Source organism: Oryx dammah, unplaced genomic scaffold, assembly GCF_014754425.2.
Source record: "Oryx dammah isolate SB20612 unplaced genomic scaffold, SCBI_Odam_1.1 HiC_scaffold_29, whole genome shotgun sequence".
Classification (NCBI taxonomy): Eukaryota; Metazoa; Chordata; class Mammalia; order Artiodactyla; family Bovidae; genus Oryx; species Oryx dammah.
In genome coordinates, this window is record NW_024070213.1 from 12,511,253 (window position 1) to 12,534,213 (window position 22,961).

Genomic DNA, 22,961 nt, shown 5'->3' on the forward strand with positions numbered 1-22,961 from the left:
AATCCCTAGTCCTGAAAGATCTCACATACCGCAGAGCAACTAAGCCCGTGTATCACAGCTCTTGTGCCACAGCGACTGAGTCTGCATGCCACACCTAGACAGCAACAAAGACCCAGCACAGCCAAAAAATAAATGAACTTTAAAAAACACACATGGCTAATTAAAGAATAATTTTACAAGAAAAGACACGACAGACGATTGGAAATGCTGACTGGTTGGCCCGACGTCACTACTCACAAGGGAAACGAAATCAAAACCACCGTGCAATACCACTCCACATCCACTAGCGTGGCTATTTTTTAAAAAAAGGAAAATTAGAATTGGTGAGATTATAGAGAAACTGGAGCCTTTATACACCACTGATGGGAACGTAAAATGGTACAGATGATTTGCAAAAGAGTTGGCAGCTCCTCAAAATGTTAAACCTAGAGTTACTCTATGACCCAGCCATTCAATCCCAAGGAATTTACCCAGGAGAACTGAAAACAGGGTCATGCAAATACCCGGTACATGAATGTTCATAGCAGCATCATTCGTAAGAGCAAAAGGTGGACACAACCCAAATGTCCATCAACTGATGAGTAAACAGACATGTAGTCTGCCCAGACAGTGGAATATGACACAGCTGTACAAAGAAATGAAGCACTGATACACTCTACAATGTGCATGCGCCTTGGAAGCATCTGCTAAGTGGAAGACGCCAGACACATGTGAAATGTCTGGCATAGGTAAATCTACAGAGACCAAGCAGAGCAGTGGTTGCCAAGGAAGGAGGTAATCTGCCAACCGGATTTCTTTTAAAAGTGAGGAAAACATTCTAGAATCAGATAGGGGTGGTGGCTGCACAACATTCTAAATATACTTGAAAACTACTCAACTGTACACTCCTAAATGGTGAATTAAATGATATATTCCTTTTATCTCAATTAGAAAAATATCAGTGGGTTGAAAACAAACGAATGAATGAAAAAAGAACAAGCACTCAGTTGTGCCTTCTGCCGCCGCCCTTCCAGCCCACATCTGGGGTCTCAGGGTGTCTTTTTAGCACCAGTTTTGCTAGTTCCACCTCTTTACCGGCTCCTTGCACGAGCACCTTCCCAGAGCTCAGCCCGTGCCCAGGGCCAGGCCCTGAGGGTTTCAGACCTTGCCCGATGGTGGGACCAAGACCTGAAGGCACGCATCCTCCCAGGCGCCCCTCCCCGCCCGGCCCGAGAGCCCTTTACCTTACCCCCGGATCCTCTGGTTGAGCTTCTTCAGGAAGACCCGCGTGACCTCGAGCGCCTCCCGCTCCGGAAGCAGCAGGTTGCCCGACGTGTTACAGCTCAGGTCGATCCAGTCCGTCCGCAGTGCTTGGAAGTCCAGGTCGTGGGCGCTGAAGGTCTGCTCCCAGTTCACCACCGGGTCGAACATGGACAGGTACTCCAATACCTCGCTTACATCCTCCTCGTCCTCCCCCTCATCCTCCCCCTCGGCCTCACCCTCCGTTTGTCCTTCTTGGCCAGCTACTGCCACCACCACATCCTGCTCCTCGGGCCAGCCCCTCCTGGGGTCTGGAGGCTCCATCCTATCGCCCCTTCTCTGCTCTGCGATGTACGACTCGACCTGGTTCAGCCACTGAGACCGCCCGAGCATCTTCCCGGGACTGGCACCAGGGGGCCTGGGCCTCTTCGCTGGTGGTGAACGCCCGGCCAGGGGCTCCGGGGGCCACTTGTCAGGATGCTGCGGAGCCTGGTGGGGCTCGAGGCTGGGCTTCCTCGCCTGCTTGTCTGCTGGCTGGGCAGTGGCGGTGCTGGGCCTCACAGGGAGGGAGGCTGTGGAGTTCTGCCAGGGAGGGAGCGCTGCCAGGCCCTCCTGGGCCTGAGCCAGGAGTCTCCGCAGGTTTCGGAGGCGGCGGTCAGGGGCGTCCTGCCCGGGGGCTGTGGGGGTGCCTGACTTCCCCACTGGCATCCTGGCATTCTGGCCATCAGGGGCAGGGGTGTCCTCTGCCGCTTCTCCATACTGGGATTCTTCTAGAAGGCCGTCCTCAAAACCTGCTGTTAAAACCATCCCTCACATGGGCTTTTCAACCTCTCCCCAACAAGACCCAGAAGACATCTGAGGACCAGGGAGGTGAGATGGGCAAAGGTCCCCGGCAAGACCCAGGGTGAGTTACTCAGCCTCAACTAACCCAGTGTCTCCATCGGCATAAAGCGTTGTTGTCAAGGGTGGTGACATGAGGGACAGAAAGTGCTAGCAGGGGCCCAGCGGATGGCCGGGGTCAGGCCCCAGGCCCGCAATGTGAGAGGCTGTGGGAGGACAGTGCTTCTGTAGGGCAGTTTCCTAAGTGCAGGGCAGGCAAGGCCCTCAGGCCTTCAGGGCGTGTCCGCCAGGGCCCTGAATCTCCTCCTCTGGACCACCCCACTTTCGAAACGTCCCAACTTGTGTCTTGGAAGTTAAGGGGGCGAAGGGCTGCTCCCCATCTCTTAGGCCTGGGGAAAGGAGCTGCAGTGTTTGCATTCTAAGCTTCTGGGGGTGGTTCTGGCCCAGTCTGGACTGTCACCCTCCAGCCTGGCCTGGAGGCTCGGCCATCACTCTACCTGGCTGCTCTGGGCCCTGCTTCTGAGGCTGGTCAATCTTGATGTAGTCTTGAAAGCTGAGCCTGCAGTGGGGAGGAGGGGAGCTCTGAGGTCACAGCTGGCTGGAGGTACAGGGGAGAGGGGTGTGAGCGTGTGTGCATGTGTGTACATATATGTGTGTGTGCACACATGCGTCTGTGAAGCGCCCAGGAAAAGCCAAGGCCCCCAGTGGAGTGCCCTCACAGCCCCCTTGGTCCAGAGAGCTCTCCTGGCTCCCCCAACTCAGTGCCTCACCTGTCTTGGTAGTAGGCATTTTCCTGGTAGAAGCACTTATTCTGGGTCTCCATGTGGCTCAGGCGGGTGTAGTCATTAGGGTAAACAAAGGACAGGTGAATCTGGCGGGCGGAGGAGAAAGGCACAGGGCTGCTGTGGACCAAGCATCTGGATTCCGGCCACTCTTTACACCCCCTTCCTGGGACCTGGGTGGCACGTGCCCCTGAGCCGGGCTCCCTGGTACCCACTTCCCATCTCCTGCCCCAGCTCATCCAGCTGCAGCCGAGACCACCCACCTCTCCTCCTGTGGCCTTTCTGGCCGACAGCACCCCAGGACCAAACCCCACTACTCCCTACACTGCTTTTTGCCCCTCTTCAAACACAGCTCTAGGCCACGGCCACCAAAACCCTCTCAACCTGCCCACAGCTGCCCCCGGCCCTCTGTCCTGCCTCCAGTCTCCCCCGCCATCATCTCTGGGCCCAGGAGCCCAGCATCACCCCGCCTCTCGGCCTCCACACGGGTTCTGGGTTCTCTAAAGCCGAGCCCCTCCACAGTTCACCTCCCCAGCGCCTCGTCTATAGTTTAACAAATACCACTGCCTTTGGGTGGAGGGTAGGAGGCCTTGGCCAGGCCACACACTGCACAGTGCCAGGCTCTGCAGGGCTGCCTGGCCAGGATGGGCACCCGCAGAATAGCAGCGGTGTGGCTGGGAAGGCCGGGCACAGTGGAGTGCCAGTTCTCTGGGCCCAGGGCCTCTGGGGTGTGGCGTGGGGAGGAAGGGGTCAGCCTCAGCCAGCCCCTCCCATTCCAGCCCCTGTCGCCCAGGCGAGACTTACAAACCGGAGTCCCTGGTAGCGCTGCAGAGGGAGCCCGTCCACCAGGTAGCTGGGCTTGTAGGGGCAGTCAGGCAGGACGTGTCGGAGCTGAGCCTTGGGGATCAGAGGCACTGGGGGTGGAAGGAGGTGGCTGAGGGCTACGGGCTGCAGCCTGGAGCCTGCACGTGTCTGTCTTTGCTCGTGAGAGAGTCCACATCCAGTGGTTGAGGCTGCTAAACCAAGCTGGCCCCCCCTCGACGGTGGGGGAGGCATTCACAGAGGACCTTGGAGACAAGGAGCTTGGACACAGTCCCCAGCTCAAGGCACAGTAGGGCGCTGGGATCGCTGTACATGGCCAGTCTCAAAACAGGTTTCGAAACTTCCAAGAGGCCACAAAGCCTCACCCGAGTACAGCGTCAGTAACTGAATTTCCTTCCACTTGTCATGGAGGGGTGGGGGGGGCGGGGGGGAAGGGGACATGTCATCTTTTAAGTTTTATTTTATAGTATTTATTTGGCTGCTCTGGTCTTAGCTGCAGCATGTGAACTATTTAGTTGTGGCGTGTGGGATCTTGTTCCCTGACCAGGGATGAAACCTGGGCCCCCTGCACTGGGAGCGAGGAGTCTTAGCCATTGGACCCTCAGGGAAGTCCACATCAACTTTTAAGATGTAAACGGCCCTGACAGTTTAGGGCCCCAGCGCCTTAGTGGGGACACGCTTCTCTCACTGGACAAGAGCTAGAATCCGGTGAGGGACTGATACCTGAGATTGCAGAGGCCTGTCTGGATTCTGGCTCTACTTCTTGTACTGACACGTTTGCTCTGTAATGATCGGTACGACTGTGAAGCGGTCCGTCTGTATTTCTGCACTGTTCTGTACATGTGTTCTATTTCACACACGTGAAAGCGAAAAGCCTCTGGTTTGGGGACGTTGTGCAGGATAGAAGCCTCCCGAGTCTCCTCCCTGACACCAAGGGCCTGGCAGTACATCCCCAGGCCAGAGGTCAAGTGTGCGGCGAGGTCTTACCTCTGTAGAGAGTGTCCCGAGGGTCGGGCCGCAGCATGTCGGCAGGAGGTTGTTCGTCAGTGGGAAGGGGGTCTGGGGGGCGCACGTGGCTGGCTGCTGTCTGCGGGATGTGGTCCACCTCGTCCATCCTCAGGAGGGTCTCATCTGGGCTCAGGGAGGAAAGAGCAGGAGAGCCGTGACTCCCAGAGAAGCCAGCCCAGAAGCCAGGCCCCTGCCTTCTCGAGGGGCTAGGAAGGGGCCAGGTCAAGGCTCCAGTACCAGCCGCCCCACAACCTGGTACAGTATGTGTGTGTGTGTGTTTAGTTGTTCATTTGTGTCTGACGCTACAATCCTTTGGACTGTAGCCCTCCAGGCTCCTCGGTCTATGGGATTCTCCAGGCCAGACTACTGGAGTGGGTTGCCATTTCCTCTGCCAGGGAATCTTCCCGACCCACGGACTGAATCTGCGTCCCCTGTGTTCCCTGCATGGCAGGTGTATTCCTTACCTGCTGGAGCCATCAGGGAATATACAGCCATCAGGTACTGTATAGGATGTGCCCAATCCCTGCCCCCGAAGCCGTGCCCCCAAAACTCGTGGTTTCAGCTGTTTCTCTCCCCTGGACCCCCTCCACCAGTCCCATGGCTGGCACACACCACAGTTCTGTGTGAACTGGAAAAAGCCACCTCTTGCTCAAAATGTTTTACTGCCATGTGCTAGAAATTTGTCCTTAGAAGTATATTCAGTTTAACAAATACATGAAAAGCACCTTCTACGTAATAAGCCAGACACTGTTCCGAGTGTCTTACAAATATCAACCATTTTAATCCTCGTCACCACTGCGATTTAAGTACAGCATGACTCCTACTTTACAGACAAAGAATTCGGGCAAATGGAAGCAAAGTCTTGTGCCTGAAATCACACAGCAGACAGGCTGGCAAAGCTGAGTGTGAATGCAGGGTGTCTGCCTCAGGCTCCCCAGCAGGCCTAAGCCCATGCCCAGGTGAGCAGGGCACCCTGAGGCTCAGCACCTCCCTCTGGCCTCTGGGGGTGTTTGCTCTCTGCCTGAGGGTTCAGTTGCCTTGGCCCACAGAGTTTTCCTTCTATGCTAGAGGCTGGCAATGTCTGGCCCATCTTATAGGTTTTCTACCTGAATTTGCTGCGGGCTTCTTTATTCTTGGTTCACACTGATTCCAACTCTCCCTTCTTCTGGCCCTCCTGCTCTGACCCTATGGCCTCTTGCTTGGTTGCTAGCAGCCTCCCCTCACCCACCTTATCTCTTCCCCATGACCACCCTCTTCTGTGAGTCAAACGTGCCATTTCTTACTCCCTCCTGCCCTCCACACACACTGCCCGCCATCTCCTGGGCTCCTCCAGACCCGCCTTGCCTTCTTGCTAGGGCCTCTGCTGCGCCCGCTCCTCCTACACCTGGGCCCATGCGGGCTACACCCGCCAGTGGAGACTGCTCTGTGGGGCCTCCAGACAGGAAATCACAAGCCATGATGAGTGTGATTGGAGAGTCCATGGGCTGCAGCCAGAAAGCAGGTCAGCACGCTTTCTCTCCCCTGGCCACGGCTGTGGAAGAACCATGGCGGCTCACCTGCAAAGTAGGGGCCTGGCTGCCCTCTGAAGTTTTCTTCACCTGGACTGAGCCTCCCAGTTTCTGGAGCGCCTTGGAATCATGCAGACAATGCTATGTGGGGGTGGATGGGCACTGTTCTGGGGCAAGGACTCCAAGAGCGTGCAGAGAGTCCTCCCCAGGTCACTGACCCCCGAGGGCTCAGGACCTCTGACCATGGTGCTCCTTTGGCCTCTGCTCCTTGTCCCACACCCTTCACATTTGTGTTCTGGCCTCCGCATGCCAGGCCCCCCAGCAGGCAGAGCCCGGCAGGCTGGCCCGCCTGACCTCGTTCCCAGGCTGGGTGGGACACTCACTTGTGAAGAGCGACAGGGAAGCAGAGTCGATAATGCTGAACTTGGCCCCGGGGTCATTCCGCCGCCACTGGAAGAGGGGAGGGTGGATGTGAAGGGTCGGAGGTGGCTGATTGGGAACAAGGTTCAAGGGAGCAGGCAGAGGGGTGGCCAGGTGGGTGCCGAGGGGACAGCGAGCACTCACTGCGACTTCCACGTGGTCAGTGCCCTGGTCGTTCTGCTTGTGCAGCACCTCAAAGTAGTACCGGCGGGCAGCTGCCAGGCTGGCGGGAGAGACGGCACAGGGGCTGCCTCCCAGCACCACACACGCCTGGTCCCTCCCTCCTTGCCCCGGTCCCTCAGACCTGCCGCTGAGCGTCTGGGTCACAATCCCCATCACCACTTACTGACAGGGCAGCCTCAGTTTTCCCTCCCGTGAGATGGGATAATGACAGCACAAACCTCCCAGAACACTCAGGGAAACACGTGAAATAACAGTGCTAATCCTCAGAGAGCTGTTCCTATGTGTAAGCACCAAGTGCGTGTGTGTGTGTGTGCACACTTAATTGTGTCTGACTCTGCAACCCTATAGACTGTAGCCCGCCAGGCTCCTCTGTCCACGGGACTTTCCAGACAAGAATCCTGGAGGGGGTTGCCATTTCCTACTTCAAGGGATCTTCCCAACCCAGGGATCGAACCTGAGTCTTCTGTGCTTTGGCAGGTGGACTCTTCATCACTGAGCCACCTGGGGAGCCCAGGCTAAGTGCTTTATACATTCAAACTCACTTAACCCCTGTTTGTAGATAAGAATGCTGAGGTGCAGAAATCTTGGGTAATTTGCCCAAAGTCACCAGGTAATGAGTGGCCCCACTGGGGTTTGGACCCAGGCAGTTGGGTCTCAGCCCCGGTTCTCAGTTGCTCCCCTGAGCCACATGGGCAGTGGCGACCACGGGGGCTGGCACGGCCAGTGCTTTGTGTGAGCTGGCCTGTTTCACCACCAACACCAGCACGGGCACCATCAAGCCCACACATGTTCTCCTGGATGGGTGGTGGGTGGCTGTGGGTGTGTGGGCACGCATGTGCGCATGTGTGTACCACCAGGTGGCGCTCTGAGGCTGGGCTAGTTTCCACCCCAGCCACTCCAGGAACCATCAAGCCCACAAGTGTTCTTGCCGTGTGTGTGCGTGTGCATGCATGTGTGTGTGCAGACCACCAGGTGGCGCTCTGAGGCTGGGTTAGTTCCTGCCCCAGCCACTACGGGCCTTCCCTCTAGCCTGCCCAGGGGTCCCCGGCATCCAGAATTTTGTGCAGCACAGAAAGCGCAGCGGGACTCTCGGCTGCACAGCTGTAGATCTCTCCAGAGATGGAGAAAACGGGCAGAGAGAAAGGAAACCCATTCTGTTTCCCAGCCCTGAGTGCCACCCAATATCTGTGTGACTCTTATTAAGTCACAGCCCTCTCTGGGCCTCGGGTCTTCATCTGTAAAGTGAAGAAAGATGGTCCAGAAGGTCTCTGTCATTCTCCTGCAATGCAGGGGGCCCTGGTTTGCTGGACCTCTGTGATGGGGGGTTGGGTGGCAGAGGGGTCCACCTGGGGCCCAGCTCCCAGCCTGCCTCCGTTCGGGAAGGAGGCTGGGGGAATCTGCTGCTCATCATGACCCGCACTCACCTGACCGGCTTTGAAATCTGACTCCGAAATTTCGCGAACTCTCCAGGGGCAGTCCACTCTTTTCCGGTCTGGAGGTGTGGGAGAAGGGGGAGGGTGGGAGTGATGAGTGAGGAGACAAGGGGAAAGGAGGGAGGTGGGAGGAGCAGGGAGGGGAGATGCTGAGGGATGGGAGGGGGCTCGGGACCACTTGAGAAGTAACTCTCTTTCCTCGAAGTGCTCCCCACAATGCAACCTGAGAAGCCACACGAATCCCGGTGCCAGGACCAAGATGGGTGTGGCCTAGACCTGAGTCTTCTCCAGGTCTGTTCTCTCCCACATCTTGTCCATCCCTCTGTAAGAGTGTCCTGATGGAGGCGTGTGACCTGGCTCCTGGGGGGACGGGAGGGCCTGTGGGGCTGAGCAGACCCTACCTTGCCCACGCTGGCCAGCAGCTGCAGGCCGGAGACCTGGTCGTCCCGGCTCAGCCAGAATTCTGCGTTGTCGTCGGCAGCGATGGCAAACTGGATCTCCCCTGGGCATGGGGGGTGGTTTCCCAGGTGAGGGCAGGACGAGACTTCCCCTAGGGGGCACTCATGTCTCAGAGACTAAATTCTCTGTGGGGCCTTGTGCCAGCCTGCCAGCTTTGTAAAGCAGGGGTTTCTACACCTGGGAGACTCCATGGATAGGGGGACACTTACAGAGAGCGGTAAGCTAGTTTCAGACCCTGCAAATCGGGACGTGAAGTGGCGACCTGGGGGCATGGATGAGGCCTCACCACGTCCAAACCCTGCTCCCCTGAAAGTGGGCTAACAGTCCAGCCAGCCCAGGGCAGGCGACATGCCTAGGCACCCTGAGAACTCAGACAGGAAGGGGAAAGGCAGGATGTGGGGCTGGCCTCACCATCCATGAAGGGGTGCAGGTAGCCAAAGATGCGGAGGCCATAGTTGGTCCACTTGGGAGAAACGGCCAGCTTCCTTAGGGTTGTGCGGATCTGTGCCGGGAAAGCGGGGGGATCATTACCCAGGGAGGGAAGAGGAAAATGAAGCAATGGGTCTGCTCAGGGCTGGTGGGACAATGGGAGGGAGGTAGGTAGAACCAGGTACAGGCTCCCACGTGCTTCTTTATTCAGACCTTGAACAGTACACAGCCGCGCACCTGGATGTGGTGGCCCCTGGGGAACCATATTGTGAGCCATGAGGAAGGTAGGGAAACGGACAGGATCTCTCAGGAGGGAACAAGGGAGACAGTGTGGGCAGATGAAGGGCGTCCATGGGATAAAGGAAAGGAGATGAACCAGAAAAAGCAAGGGAAGAGGAGCAAGGCAGAAGTTGCGGGGGGAGAGGAGTGGTGAGAGCCAGGAGCGGGGCGGGAGGGGGCAGGAGGCACTCACGTGGGGGTACAGGGGGAAGTGGAGGTTCCTCCGAAGCTGCTGGACGGAGCTGCCACACCAGTCCTCAAACACGTGCAGGTTGACACGGCCGCGGAACTGCAGGGATGGGGAGGAGTGAGTGTGAGACAGAGGCCTGGCCTGCCCAGCTCAGCGCGCCTCACTGTTCAAGGTCACGGTCCACGTTGGCCCCTTTCCCATCCTTGGCCCTGTGGCTGCATGGCCTGACCTCGAGGCCTGGTCTGTTTTTTCTGGCCTTGCACGTGTTCACACGCAGATGCACACATGCATGTACATGCACACAGGCACACATACACTCCCGGCTAGTCCCACATGGGAAGGGGGCTGGTCTGCACCCTCTAGGCAGGAGGGGTTACGGGCAGGACAGTGGCGGGAGGGAGGCCCCAGGCTGGGTTTCAGCCGGTTTGGCCCCCTTCCCTTCGGTCTCATGGAGAAGGGCATGGCAACCCACTCCAGTATTCTTGCCTGGAGAATCCCACCAACAGAGGAGCCGGGTGGAGTCGGACATGACTTAGCACGCATGCACACCTTCAGTCTCAAAAGAGGAAAGCCACGTGGCTATCTGGCCTGGATGAAACCTTACCCCCTGGTCTTTGAGCTGCCCCTTCAGCTGGCAGAGGGTCCTGAGGCTGGCTCTCCCGAGAGTCAGAGCCTCTCATGGACCACTGCTCAGGTGCCTGGGGCTCAGGGGCAGCCAAGGGAAAGTAAGAGCGAACAGGTCCCCTCCCCTCCTAGGCTGGGGGCCAGTGGGCACAGGACTGAGCTGGGAAGCACAGGGACCCCCTGGGAGAGAGGGGATGGGCAGGAAGCCAGGACTCCAGTGGGTGGAAGGGTAGGGAGCAGCGAGGGGAGGGAGGGGGAACCTGTCCCGAACCGTCTGAACACAGCGCTTCAGGTGTCCCATCTTACTCTCCCCTCTCCCCGCGCCCCCCACCTCTAGGTTATGGGAGGTGGACCCCATCAGGCCACACGAACAGGCCCTCCCTTCCCACCAAGAGATACCAAATCCCAGTGGCCTTAAGGAGACAGAGGAGGGGATACGGGAACTGGAAGGCCTTCCCACATAGAAGGCCTTCAGCAAGAGCTCTGGAGGAGGGATGGTGGTAGGGGGAGAGAGAAGAGACCGGCCAGAGCCCACCCGCCAATGGGCCTGCCAAGACCTGAGCTGCAGCTGGAGGAGTCCCCCGTCCCCACTTGGAGAGTCTGTCACCCCATCCCCTCAGAACTTGGCTCTTCCTGGGCTCGGTGGCCTGGGGACCTCGGGGAGCAGCCATCGCTCCCTGGAATGTGAGAGGGAGGCTGGGGTGGGTGGGAGAGAGAATGCGGGCAGTGTAGGTTAGGGGCGGCCTGGGGCTGCTTGGAAGGAAAGAATGGGGCATTGTGCCACTTCTGAGGAAATTCCCGAGTCCTGTTTACAAGACCCAGTTGTCTCCTCCAAGCCGCCCCCCTCCTTGCCCCTCCCCAGGAGACTCTTGAGTCCACAGAAAACAGAGGGTGGGGGGGACACCCCCAGAAGTCTGCTTGTTCAGCCAGGGGGCCAGAGGCCCCAGGGGCTGGGACAGGGGAAGGATGAGGGAGGAGGCAGCTGGCTGCCCCCACCTGCCCCATGGCCTGAGCCACAGGGGAAACCCAGGCGGGTGGACGGAAGTGTCCACATCCTGGGGGTTAAAGCCCTGATTCAGTCCACAGCCCACCCTCCAGCCACCCTCATCCCTCTCAGGCTCTAGGCAGAGGTCCCCTGAGGGACTAGTCAGCACCTTCTTCCTCCCCAGGCCTTGATGGTGACCCCACCTTGGTTTGTGTCCCTCCAAGCCTTGGAGACACTGTGTCGGGCAGGGATGTAGGACTCGGGCTGGTCAGCACTGCCCTTTGCCCCCTTCTCACCATCCAGCAGGGTTAAGGCCCAGGGAGGAGCACTGGTTACTGCCAGGGCCAGAGCACATCCATGGCCAAAGACGGACTTGAAACGTCCAGTCACAAGCAGCGGAGAAAATACCTGTTGAACCTTTTCCTTTCAGAGTTGACACTATTAAAGCCCAGAGAGGTAAACTCACTCCCCAAGGACACACAGCAATGAACCCTGTGGAAATGGGAGGGCATCTAGGGGTATGAATACTGCCTGTGGGTGCTCACCTGGGAACGTCCACTGCCTTCCACCACGACAGGGCCTCTGCCAGGCCTCGCTGGCCTCACAGAGCCTCCCAACAGGACGGAGGTGTCTCCCACCACTGATTTCCTCACACTGCCTGCAGAACTGTCTTTCTAAAGACAGATCTGGAGACTTGCCTCACGATCCAGTGGCTAAGACTCCACTGCAACTAAGAGTTCGCACGCGTAACTAAAATCCCACAGGCTGCAAAGATCTAAGACCCCACATGCTGCAACTGAGACTTGGTGCAACCAAATAAATAAATAAAAACTGGGGGGAAAAAAAAGTTTCTGAAGACAGATCTGACCATGCCACTACGCCGCCTCACACCTCTGAGGGTTCCCAGAGGCTTCTGGACAAACCCTGGCTTTCCGGCCTCGCCTCACCCCTCTCCCAGTCACACCTGCCCTCCACCCACACAGACTCCTCTCTACCTTTGCAAACCGATTCCTGGTTGGAAGGCCTTTTCCTTTCTTCCCCACCCAGCAAATTCTAGTTTAAGAATTTAAGAATCCTTTAAGGCTCTTCTCAAATCCCTCTCTGGGCGTCTACAATTTCTCCAGGCAGAGTTACAGCTCCCTCCTCGGGACTCCTTGCACATCTTAATTATCCAAGGGAACAAGTGCTCAGAGAAGCTAAACCTGGCGCCATATGTTCCTTCATCTATCCTATAAGCACTAGAGATGTTTGTACCAGGGTTGATGCAAAAATGGAAAGGGTTCTCTGGAGGAGAGAGACATGCAGAAGTACGAGCCACCTGTGCCAGGGTTACTGCAGAGGCTGAGATGCAGAGGGTGTGAAGGTGGTCCACCCCTGGGGGCAGTGGGGCAGCCCAGCCCTGGTGTGAGCGTGGACCAGGCTGCTGCCTGGCCAGATTCACACTTACAAGACCAGCATACCTGGCAGGACCATGTGACCTCCACCCAGCAGGACTATTGAGGCCTGCACTCCAGACCTCTGTTTAGAGTCTCTACAGCCTCTGGATTCTTGCTCATACCTGCCCCTCAAGTGAGCTCCCCTTGGGAATCAAGGGGCTCCCAACTCTGGATAAGAGATTTCTCTGGATGGAGGAAGGGACCAGAGCCCTATCTGGTGAAATCGTAGTGGGGGACATTACCCCCATTTGAATAGATGTTCTGTAACTGAACTGTGATGTCACTTGTACCTCCCATGGTGACCACATGTGTGACGATGGGGGTTCAGGGCCCTGAAAAAAGGCAGGTCTGATCTGCACACAAACGTCCACAGCAGCATTATTCCCAGGAGCTGAAAGCAGAAACAGCCCAAACACCCATTTCTGAGGATAAGATAATGAGGTCCATCCACACAGTGGAAGATTACTCAGCCGGAAAAAGGAATGAAGTCCTGATACAAACGCTGCCACGTGGATGGGCCTTGAAAACATAATGCTAAGTGAGAGAAGCCAGACAAAACGGCCACGTATAGTACGAGTCTGTCTATATGAAGAGTCTTCCTATAGAGAGGGTCTATCTGAATGGGCAGATCCAGAGAGACAGATTAGCATTTCCTGGGGGCTGGGGACTGGGGGTAGTGAGGCTATTAGGTGAGAGGTTTCCCTTAGTGGTGACAAAAACCTATTAATATTAAATTGATAGTTATGGATAACAACTCTATGAATATACTAAACGCTACTGACTTGTACACATTAATTGGGTGAATTATAGGGACTTCCCTGGTGGTCCAGAGGTTAAGAATCCACCTTCCAATGCAGGGGACCCAGGTTCAATCCCTGGTCAGAAAACCAACATCCAACATGCAACTGGAGCAACTAAGTTGGACTGCTGCAACTGAGACCCATCACTGACAATAAATCTATACTTTTAAAATTATGAATTATACAGTACATGAACTATATCTCAATAAAACTGTTAGAGGAAAAAAAGGGGTGGGGTGGAGCCTGAGAAGGGAAGTCAGAATCCCAGCCCTCGGGAGAGAGACACCAAGTTACAGAGCCCACGCGACATGACCCGTGGACTCCAGCTTGTTTTGATCTGACTCTGTATCCACCACATTTCATTCCTGTAATGATGCTGGCTTTGTAGGGGGAGCAGAGTAGCAGACAGTGTTTGGCCAGTGGACTGAATACCGATGGTAAGTGAATGGACTGCCACTGAGGTTTGTTAATTAGCGGGGTTTTCTAGTCAGAGTCTCATGATTTGGGCTGACAGGGACGGTGTCTGAGGGCAGTTATGTTATGAAGCCCAGCCCTTCAGCTGTCCACTCCCCATCTGAACAGCAGAGTGATGACTAGGCCTGCTGCGCTGGAGAGCCACTTCTGGCCTCTGAGACTCTGAGCTGCCAGCTGAAGGCTGGGGAGGGGAGCCAGTCAAAGAAGAAACCACAGGCAGCCTTCCCGTGTTCTGTCCATGTTCGCCCACAGGGGAGGGTTGCAGGAGCTTTGCCACCTTGTGGAGTGACTGGTCCACCCCTTTGGAAGCCATTGCCCAGAAAGGGGTGATAACAGTGCAACCTGACTGCCCCAGACAGCTAGCAGATGCTCAGTAAAGCACTTCCTGCTGAAACTGTAGGTCCAAAGGCAGGAGACAGGTAAGGAGAGGGAATAGAGGTCCCCACGGAGGGCTAGAGGAGAGGGCCCCGCTGCAGCTGGACGACTGCATATGGGAGCTATCTAAACTGTCAGGACCTAAGTGCCCTCATTGGTGAAATGAGAAGACTGGATTGGTGATTCCCTGAAGATTCATGAGGGTTGTGAGGAGGATTTTATAAGCCACTTTCTTTTCTTCTTCTTCTTTTTTTTTTTTTTTGGCTGCTTTGGGTGGCTTGTAAGATCTTAGTTCCCCAGCCAGGGACTGAATCCTGGCCCCCGGGCAGTTGAAAGCATGGAGTCCTAACCACTGGACTGCCAGGGAATTCGCTGTAAAAAGCCACTTTTAATAATAAAATACCAAAGTCAGTGGAAATCAGGCATTTACCACCAAAAGGCTAAACACACTTACTAAAAGATCAACTATTCCTTTTAAAAGTTAATCACATTTTAATCATTATTTACTATTTGTTACTGTTCTCCAGTAGTCATGTATGGATGTGAGAGTTGATCTGTGAAGAAAGCTGAGCGCCGAAGAATTGATGCTTTTGAACTGTGGTGTTGGAGAAGACTCTTGAGAGTCCCTTGGACTGCAAGGATATCCAACCAGTCCATTCTAAAGGAGATCAGTCCTGGGTGTTCTTTGGAAGGAATGATGCTAAAGCTGAAACTCCAGTACTTTGGCCACCTCATGCGAAGTGTTGACTCATTAGAAAAGACTCTGATGCTGGGAGGGATTGGGGGCAGGAGGAAAAGGGGACGACAGAGGATGAGATGGCTGGATGGCATCACCGACTTGATGGACTTGAGTTTGAGTGAACTCTGGGAGTTGATGATGGACAGGGAGGCCTGGTGTGCTGCAATTCATGGGGTCGCAAAGAGTCAGACACGACTGAGCGACTGAACTGAACTGAGCTGAACTGAACTGTTTTCATCGAGATATGTATAGATAAATCTCCAGAGCTTCCCTGATGGCTCAGTGGTAAAGAATCTGCCCATAATGTGAGAGACGGGGATTCAATCACTGGATTGGGAAGATCCCCTGGAGGAGGAAATGGCAACCCACTTCAGTATTCTTGCCTAGAAAATCCCATGGACAGATGATGAGTCTGGCAGGCTATAGACCATGGGGTCACAAAGAGTTGGACACAACAGAGGCTGCAAGCAGTTCATATATATCTCCATCCTTGACTGGCTAAGAAAAGCGGGAAAATTAATGATTAATAAATGCAGACTATGAAGTAGTTACAATCTTTCAAAATAATTGGTTCATTAAGAAAAATGATCCAAACTGGCCTCAAGGGAGAGAAGGCTGAATCGCTGGACCAATGGTTTTCACAATACTATCTCCAGGTGGGGTAGGGCCTAATTACCCGATGATGTCACCTGGTACAGGTGTGCCAGTGATGTAATCCACTCTCTCTCAGGATTTAACCAGAGGCAATTTCACGGTAGATAACCTACCATCATATTTCGAATACCACCACCTCCTTCATTCTCGCCCCACAGCAAATGGGTGGACTGGGAATGAAATCACCCAGGCGGTAGGGACCAACCTGTGATAGGTGTGGATGAAGACGACTGGCTGGCCGCCACCATCTGGCCAAGAAAGGCCTGGACAAGTTGCATGGTCCAACGCCCAAATTTAAAATGTTCACCCCCAAATCACCATGCTGCTCTGGAATGTCTGCACAAGCATTTACTCCAGGTAATTTTGTGTCTGTAATAAACCTCCGAGCCTCTGTTGCTATACCAAGAGAAAAAGAATCTGTCCAGTCCAACATAAACAAAAGGTGTGATGATGGTTATGACAATTTTTATTCACACGTTTGACAGCTTCCTATAAAAATTTTCTAAAGCAAGAGTTTCTTAGTATATAGTCCCTCAGAGCACTGGTTTCATAGAGCACTAAAGTTTAATGGAAAAAGGCAGTTCAGGAGGTGAATAAGTTCGGTACGTGTTGGGAGAAACCAAGTCAAATAGAGGATGACAGAACTCAGCATCTTTCAGGTACTAACATGTATTTTCAGGAAGTTGGATGTCTATAGATTTTAAACCATATTTCACAATGGATTCCTTTCTGACTGGAGTATCTTATGGGACTTAATGGTCCAAGAAAGACAGTTTGGGAAGCCGAATTTTACGACTGGGGACTGGCATAGACATGAAAGTCCCATAGCTTTCTTGAGCTTTACTTTTCTCACCCATAAAATGAGGACACTACGCTGTCCTACTGGGTCATAAAGCTGACAGGTTACACACAAAGCCTGGCACACGGTAGTACTTTTGTGCTTAGTTGCTCACTCGTGTCCCACTGTGTATGACCCCATGGACTGTAGCCTGCCAGGTTCCTCTGTCCACAGGATTTTCCAGCAAGCATACTGGAGTGGATTCCAGGGGAATCTCCCCAACCCAGGGATTGAACCTCCTGCATTGGCAGGTGGATTCTTTACCACTGAGCCACCTGGGAAGCCCCCCCACAAGTGTTAGCACTTCTCTATGTTAGTTAAGGAAGAAAATTCAATGAGCCTGGAACTCTTAACTTTTTTCTTCAAATTAGATGAAAGAAAACTTTTTTTTTGGCCGCACTGAGCTGCATGTGGGATCTTAGTTCCCCAACCAGGAATCGAACCCAAACTCCCCGCAGCGGAAGTGCACAGTCTTAACTACTGGACCACCAGGGAAGCCCCTAGATGAAAAACTTTAATAATAACCACTAGAATAAAATGCTCTGTGGTCTCTGGAGTTACTTACTAATATCAACACTGTTTTTTTAACCCTGCCTTTCAAGGAGCAGCCTCACCTCTGAGAGCCAGGGCACCGGCTTATTCCACTTCAGGTAGCTGCTGTTTCCACTCCCACCACGTGCTGAGCCTGGATCCTGGCAGAACAGAGAAGAATGAACTTGGTGAGAATATGAAGGGAGCAGCGATAGGACCGGGGCCCTCTGAACGTGCCTGAGGGGATGCAGAGGGTCAAGAGACACAGTCCTGCTGTCAGAAGCTTGTCAACTTAAGGACATTCCTATTTCTGGTCCACACACCGTCCCTCACCAACATACCTCCAATGTATACTTCTGGGATGTTTCTGCTTTCCTGACTTTTCTCAGTCTTCCCATACCAAAAGCATTTTTTTCTAATTAGACCAGGCTCTCCTGAGGACAGGGACCCTGCCTCCCTCTTCCTCTACACCCCCTTAGGGTGTAACTCATTTATCCTAACATTTGTCCCCCTGGGGACACCCCAACTCTTCCCTACCCTGTAGGTCCATGCGGTCAGCTAGGCTCTGGTCCAGCCTTGGGGGCAGTATCTGTTCTAGGCTCAGAAGCTCAACCTTAGGGCTCCAGGCTGAACTGGCCTCGAGTTCCCAAACCCCCACCCAGAGCTGCTTCTGGGGACCAGCAGCCCAGGAAACACTATCAGGAAAATGCTCCATTATTTGCAGCTATTTGCAGGGAGGGGTGTCTACCACATCATCTGTGACTCTTGGCTGCCAGCATCCGGGATTGTGACTGGAGGACCAGCCCAGTCATCCCAGCAGGAGGTGAGACGTGCTGGTCCGTCCTCCAGCCCCTGCTCTTGCAGAGATGGCAGCCACATCCCTGGACAGCTCAGACTTGGGCATCTTGAAGACATAATAAAGGCTTTGAGGAGGGAGGGCAGGATGGATATCTCTACCCACAAGGTAGGAGAGCCTGGGACACCAGCCTGCCATCCAGGGCGTCCCTCTGCTCTGCCTCTCCTAACACGGGAAAGCGGAGGATGCCCTCAGGGGTATGTGGGTGGGCGGGTAGGGGACCTGAGTTAAGGCAGCAGCAAGGGGATGGCTGACCCTGCCACATACCTTGGGGCCCAGCCTCTGGGGACGGTAGAACTGCAGATTCGGGTCCACAGCCGGAATGTTTCTGCTGGCCAGAGCCTTGGCCAGCTCCCTCCAGCTGCCGTACCCTGAGCAGGGGAAAGAGGAAGAGAGAAACAAGGTCAGTATGACCCGAAGGTCGCACAGATCCGTGAGACTCAGGGCAGGAAAACTGAGGAAATGGTATTCCTTCTGCTGCTCCTCACGGCTGGCTGTGGGGGTGGGGGTGTCAGGAGACAGTTACACCTTGGCCAAGGTCAACATGGCAGAAAGCGAGGACAGGAGCTCATCTCCTGTTGGGATTTGCTGTCTTTCCCAAGTCAGAGAGGGAGCCAGGCCGGGTGAAAGCGGAGCTTTGTCCTGCCGTGGTGACCACCACAGGCCGCCTCTCCAGGCCTAATTTGCCCAAAAACCATCATGGGGAAGGAAGAGTCTCACAGGACGGTGGAGCTAAGCTTTTCCCTCCACAACTTTCCCTCCTCCAAGCCAGGGAGCCTGTGGGGTTGTCTGACTGGGAGGCCCTCCCCCTGCCCACTGCTAGTTGCTGGGCAGCTGGATCGGCCAGAGCTGGGGGTGGGGGCAGGAAAGGGTGAGCCAGGACCTGGTGTCCACCAATCAGATCTAGCAACAGCTAGAGATGTGAGATTCCAAGACCGGCTCCTCCTGGACTGACCTGGAGGCTGTGAGCCGGCTGACGCCTGTGCCCTCACACACAACCTGAGAAGGTAACAGCCACACCGTAGTGAGAACGAGGGGACACGTGTGCATTTACCATCACACAGAGGGGCTGCCGAGGGTAGGGTGGGAAAGTCAGAATTCAGCCGTCAGCACTGATGTCCATGGGGGGCTGGGGCTGCCCCCAGGTGAGGGGGACGCTTGAGCAGGATGGAGACTTTGATATGTGGAAACATGAGCCAGAATCACAGGCTTCCAGGAGCTGGGAGGGGCTTTGAAGACCACCTACTTGGGACTTCCCTGGGGGTCCAGTGGCTGGGACCCTGGGCTCCCAGGGCAGGGGGCCCGGGTTTGATCCCTGGTCAGGGAACTAGATCCCACATGCCACAGTTAAAACTTGGCACAGCCAAGAAAAAAACAAGACCGCCTAGTCCTCATTTCAGGTGAGGAAATGGAGCCCCAGTTATCTGGGCTCACTTAGCAAACGCAGTTGACCCCCTGTCCATGAGGGTACATTTAAGACCCCCTCCAGCAGATATCCTGAAACCACACATAGTATCAAACTACATATATATGCTGTTTATTCCTACGCACCTATGATTAAGTTTACTTATACACGGTGAGAGATTAATAATATGAAAATTAAAATAGAACAATAATATAGTGTATCGTAATAAAAGTTATACGAGTCACTCTGTCTCAAAATATTTTACTGTACAAAGCGAATGCCTTTGCCATCTTAACTGAGCACTTACTTATCATGCACTGAAGCTATAACTTGAGCAGTTTCAGGTTTGACAGCAAAAGCAGTACAAATTTCTTTTCCCTTCTTCACAATTTCAGGAGTAGAAGATTTGCTCTTGCTGTAGATCTTAGCAACCTCAGTATATGATTTTTTTTTTCTTTATTAGGTTTCACCTCTTCACTTAAAAGAAGCACTTTAAGGGACTTCCCTGGTGGTCCAGTGGTTAAGACTTCGCACTTCCACTGCTGGGAGCACAGGTTCGATCCCTGCTCTGGGGAACTAAGATCCCACATGCCACGTGGTGTGGTCAAAAAGAAGCAACACGTTAAGGCTTCCCTTTGGCAAATTCACGTTGCCAGCATTACTACTCTTGCACTTCAGGGACAGTATTAAGTAGAATAAGAGTCACTTGAACACAAGCAGTGCAATGCCAGGACAGGCTGATAACCGAGATGGCCACTAGGAGACCAACGGCAGGAGGTGGGGGAGAAAGAGGGTGACCCACCTCCTGGGCAGGATGGAACTGGACACTGAGAGATTTCATCACACTGATCAGAACAGTACAGCACTGAAAGCTTATGAATCGCTCATTTCTGGAATGTTCAATTTAATATTTTCAGACTGTGGTTGACCCTGGGTAATGGGAACATTAAAAGTGAAATCATGTCATGGATCGGGCCAACCACTATAGTTCAGACGGAAACCACTTCGCTGCAAAGGTGCAGGAACCTCTGCAACTGCTTCCTCAAGATGCCCCTAGGACAGCGACTTCCCTGGGGGTCCAGTGGCTAAGACTCTGGACCCCAGAGTCTAATTAACAACAGTACACAGTAATATATATTCAAGTAATATACATTCAATGTATATACAGTAAGGTACATTGAATGCATATACATTGAATACAAGAGGTAAGTTTAACTTACCTCTTGAAATTGACCACTTGAATGTGTATTACTGTATATACATTCAATGTATATTCGACCACTTAACAGACCCCAGCCTGTCTGTCTCACCGGCCAGTGTTTCCTCTCCAGCCTACATTTTCTCCTGGGGATGCTGTCTGGGGAAGACTGTGGGGAATCCGGTGGGCAGAGGTCTTAGCTGGAGATCGGTGCCCCTGGGTTTCTATGCTCCCAATGCAGGGGGCCCGGGTTCTATCCCTGGTCAGGGAACTCGATCCCACCTACCACAACTAAGAGTTCCCATGCTGTAACTAAAGATCCCGTGTACCACAACTAAGACCCAGCACGGCCAAAAAAGCAAATACATAAATGTTTTTTAAATGATCCCCCAGGACACCATAGCGGGCGCTGCATGGGAGTGAGACGCATCACTGGCCCCTAGGAGCCAAGATCTGCCCGGAGGCCGAAGCGTCCTAGGACCCCCACACCAGCACTGGTAGAGACACCGCCAGCCAAGCAGACACAGAGGAAAGAGCACAACCCACAAACACAGGCCACAGCAGGTAGACACCAGCATTTTGCCCAGGTGTGTGTGTGAGTGACTCTGGGAGAGGGAGTTGGAAAGTGGGGTGCAGGGGGGGCTTTTCTTGCCCAATTACATTCTGGGGGTGGTCCTCAGGGTTTGCTTCGCACCTCCCAGGCATGATCTCATTGGAGCCTTGCAGATTCTGGGGAGATGAGCCAGGTCTGATTACCCCACTGCACAGATGGGGAAAGAGACGCTGAGAGCTGAAGGTCACAGAGTCCACTGTTGTTGCAAAGCCAGGGTCAGCACAGACAGCCTGTCTGTCTCACTGGCCAGTGTTTCCTCGTCCAGCCTACATTTTCTCCTGGGGATGCTGTCTGGGGAAGACTGTGGGGAATCTGGTGGGCAGAGGTCTTAGCTGGAGATCGGTGCCCCTGGGTTTCTATGCAGACATTAGCCGTCTGCTGGTGTTGTGTTTATCGAGACTTTTGCAGGTTTATCCCACCGCATCAAGGTCTCTGCTGTTTCCATGGCAGGCCAGCTGGCAGGCAGAAACAGGTCAGGCTAGTTCAATGCAGAGAGATGTTTTAGGGAAGCAGGATTCTGGGGCTGGTGATGGGAGATGAGGACAGGGGAGGGGAGCGGAAGGAGGAAGAGTGTTCCGGTCTGGTCCTGACTTTCTGCACCAGCTCACAGGAGAGATGCTTGTCCCCGACTAACCCCGCTCAGACACCGCTAATGATGGAGCCCCATCTTTGCCCAGGCCCCGGGGGTTCTGGGTTAGTGGCAGGGGCAGAGGGCCTAGGGGACATGTGATTCACACCGTGGGAGGGGAGGGGTGGACAGGCACTGCCTTGTCTCTGCCTGGGGACGATTGGGTCACCTGTTCTTGACTCTGTGCGGTGACTGAAGACCATCTCCTTGTAGACACAGGCATGAGGACACAACTCTGAAAACAACGCACCGCATTCTCACACACAGGGGTTCCTGTGTGTCTCACACCCACATTCTTTCCCACAGACTTGTCTTCAGTTCCAGCCAAATTCTCTGGCTCCTGGAAGTCACGCAGAAGGTGAGATGACTCGCCCCATGGTCAATGGACTCTCACTGTGGTCTCACCATGCCCTGTCCTTGTGTTTGCTGGGAAGGGACAAGGAATACCCGCTCCTAGACCAAACTCTGGATGGGCTCCTCTGAGCTCTCTTTTTCACTAGGCCTTGTCCTTGGGCCCTGTCCTTGGCCTGCCCAGCCCAGGTTTTAGGAAGAATCCTGTTAAGTCTGCTTAAAGAATTCCCCCTATCCTTGATAGTTGAACCTGATAGGTAGCCAGGGTCCTGTTAGGCTTGCTGGCAGGAGTCCCCCAGCCTGATGGCTCCTCCTGGTCACTTCCCATCCGCTGACCCCTGACTCTGCCTATGTGCTGTGAATCCCCAGCTGCCTTTGCTGTCTTTGGAACTGAGCTTAGCTCTATACCATGGTTTTTCTCTCATATTGTGACAGTTCTAAGTTCAATCTGTTCGTCACCTTTAACTTGTGCCTGGCTCTACTTCTGTCTCTTTTTTTAAAAATTATTTACTTATTTTAATTGGAGGATAATTACTTTACAATATTGTGATGGGTTTTGCCATACATCAGTATGAATCATGTATAAATGTATGAATCATGTATGAATAGGCATACATGTGTCTCCTCTATCCTGAACACCCTCCCACCTCCCTTCCCACCCTGTCCCTCTAGGTTGTCCCAGAGCACCGGCTTTGGGTGCCCAGCATCATACACCAAACTCACATGGGTGATCTATTTTACATATGGTAATGTGCCAGAAGAAATATCAATAACCTCAGATATGCAGATGATACCACCCTTATGGTAGAAAGCAAAGAACAAGAGAACAAAGAGCCTCTTGATAAAAGTGAAAGAGGTGAGT

At 54.0% G+C, this 22,961-nt stretch overlaps 2 protein-coding genes and 1 non-coding gene across 4 annotated transcripts in view; 2 read left to right on the forward strand and 1 right to left on the reverse strand.

Annotated features, from left to right (window-relative positions):
* Positions 1–3,135, forward strand: part of NINJ2 (ninjurin 2) — an 82,224-nt gene extending 79,089 nt beyond the window's left edge. Inside the window, exon 5 of the transcript XR_005719756.1 lies at positions 3,116–3,135. The gene's annotated coding sequence lies outside the window, so the exon portion shown is untranslated. The remainder of the gene's footprint in view (positions 1–3,115) is intronic.
* B4GALNT3 (beta-1,4-N-acetyl-galactosaminyltransferase 3) overlaps positions 1–22,961 on the reverse strand; it is a 100,692-nt gene that overhangs the window by 6,654 nt on the left and 71,077 nt on the right. For both annotated transcript variants that reach the window (XR_005719755.1, XM_040233697.1), the window contains exons 2-14: positions 18,172–18,275; positions 17,132–17,209; positions 9,596–9,691; positions 9,106–9,196; positions 8,637–8,737; positions 8,227–8,294; positions 6,764–6,842; positions 6,583–6,649; positions 4,671–4,814; positions 3,666–3,775; positions 2,850–2,950; positions 2,577–2,638; positions 1,229–2,030 (exon numbers count right to left, since the gene is read on the reverse strand). Coding sequence is in view for 1 of the 2 variants with exons in the window: in XM_040233697.1 (XP_040089631.1) it covers positions 1,229–2,030; positions 2,577–2,638; positions 2,850–2,950; positions 3,666–3,775; positions 4,671–4,814; positions 6,583–6,649; positions 6,764–6,842; positions 8,227–8,294; positions 8,637–8,737; positions 9,106–9,196; positions 9,596–9,691; positions 17,132–17,209; positions 18,172–18,275 (1,903 nt within the window). In the remaining variant the exon portion in view is untranslated. The remainder of the gene's footprint in view (positions 1–1,228; positions 2,031–2,576; positions 2,639–2,849; positions 2,951–3,665; positions 3,776–4,670; positions 4,815–6,582; positions 6,650–6,763; positions 6,843–8,226; positions 8,295–8,636; positions 8,738–9,105; positions 9,197–9,595; positions 9,692–17,131; positions 17,210–18,171; positions 18,276–22,961) is intronic.
* Positions 19,812–19,885, forward strand: TRNAG-UCC. Its single transcript has one exon. It is a non-coding gene; the product is annotated as a tRNA-Gly (tRNA).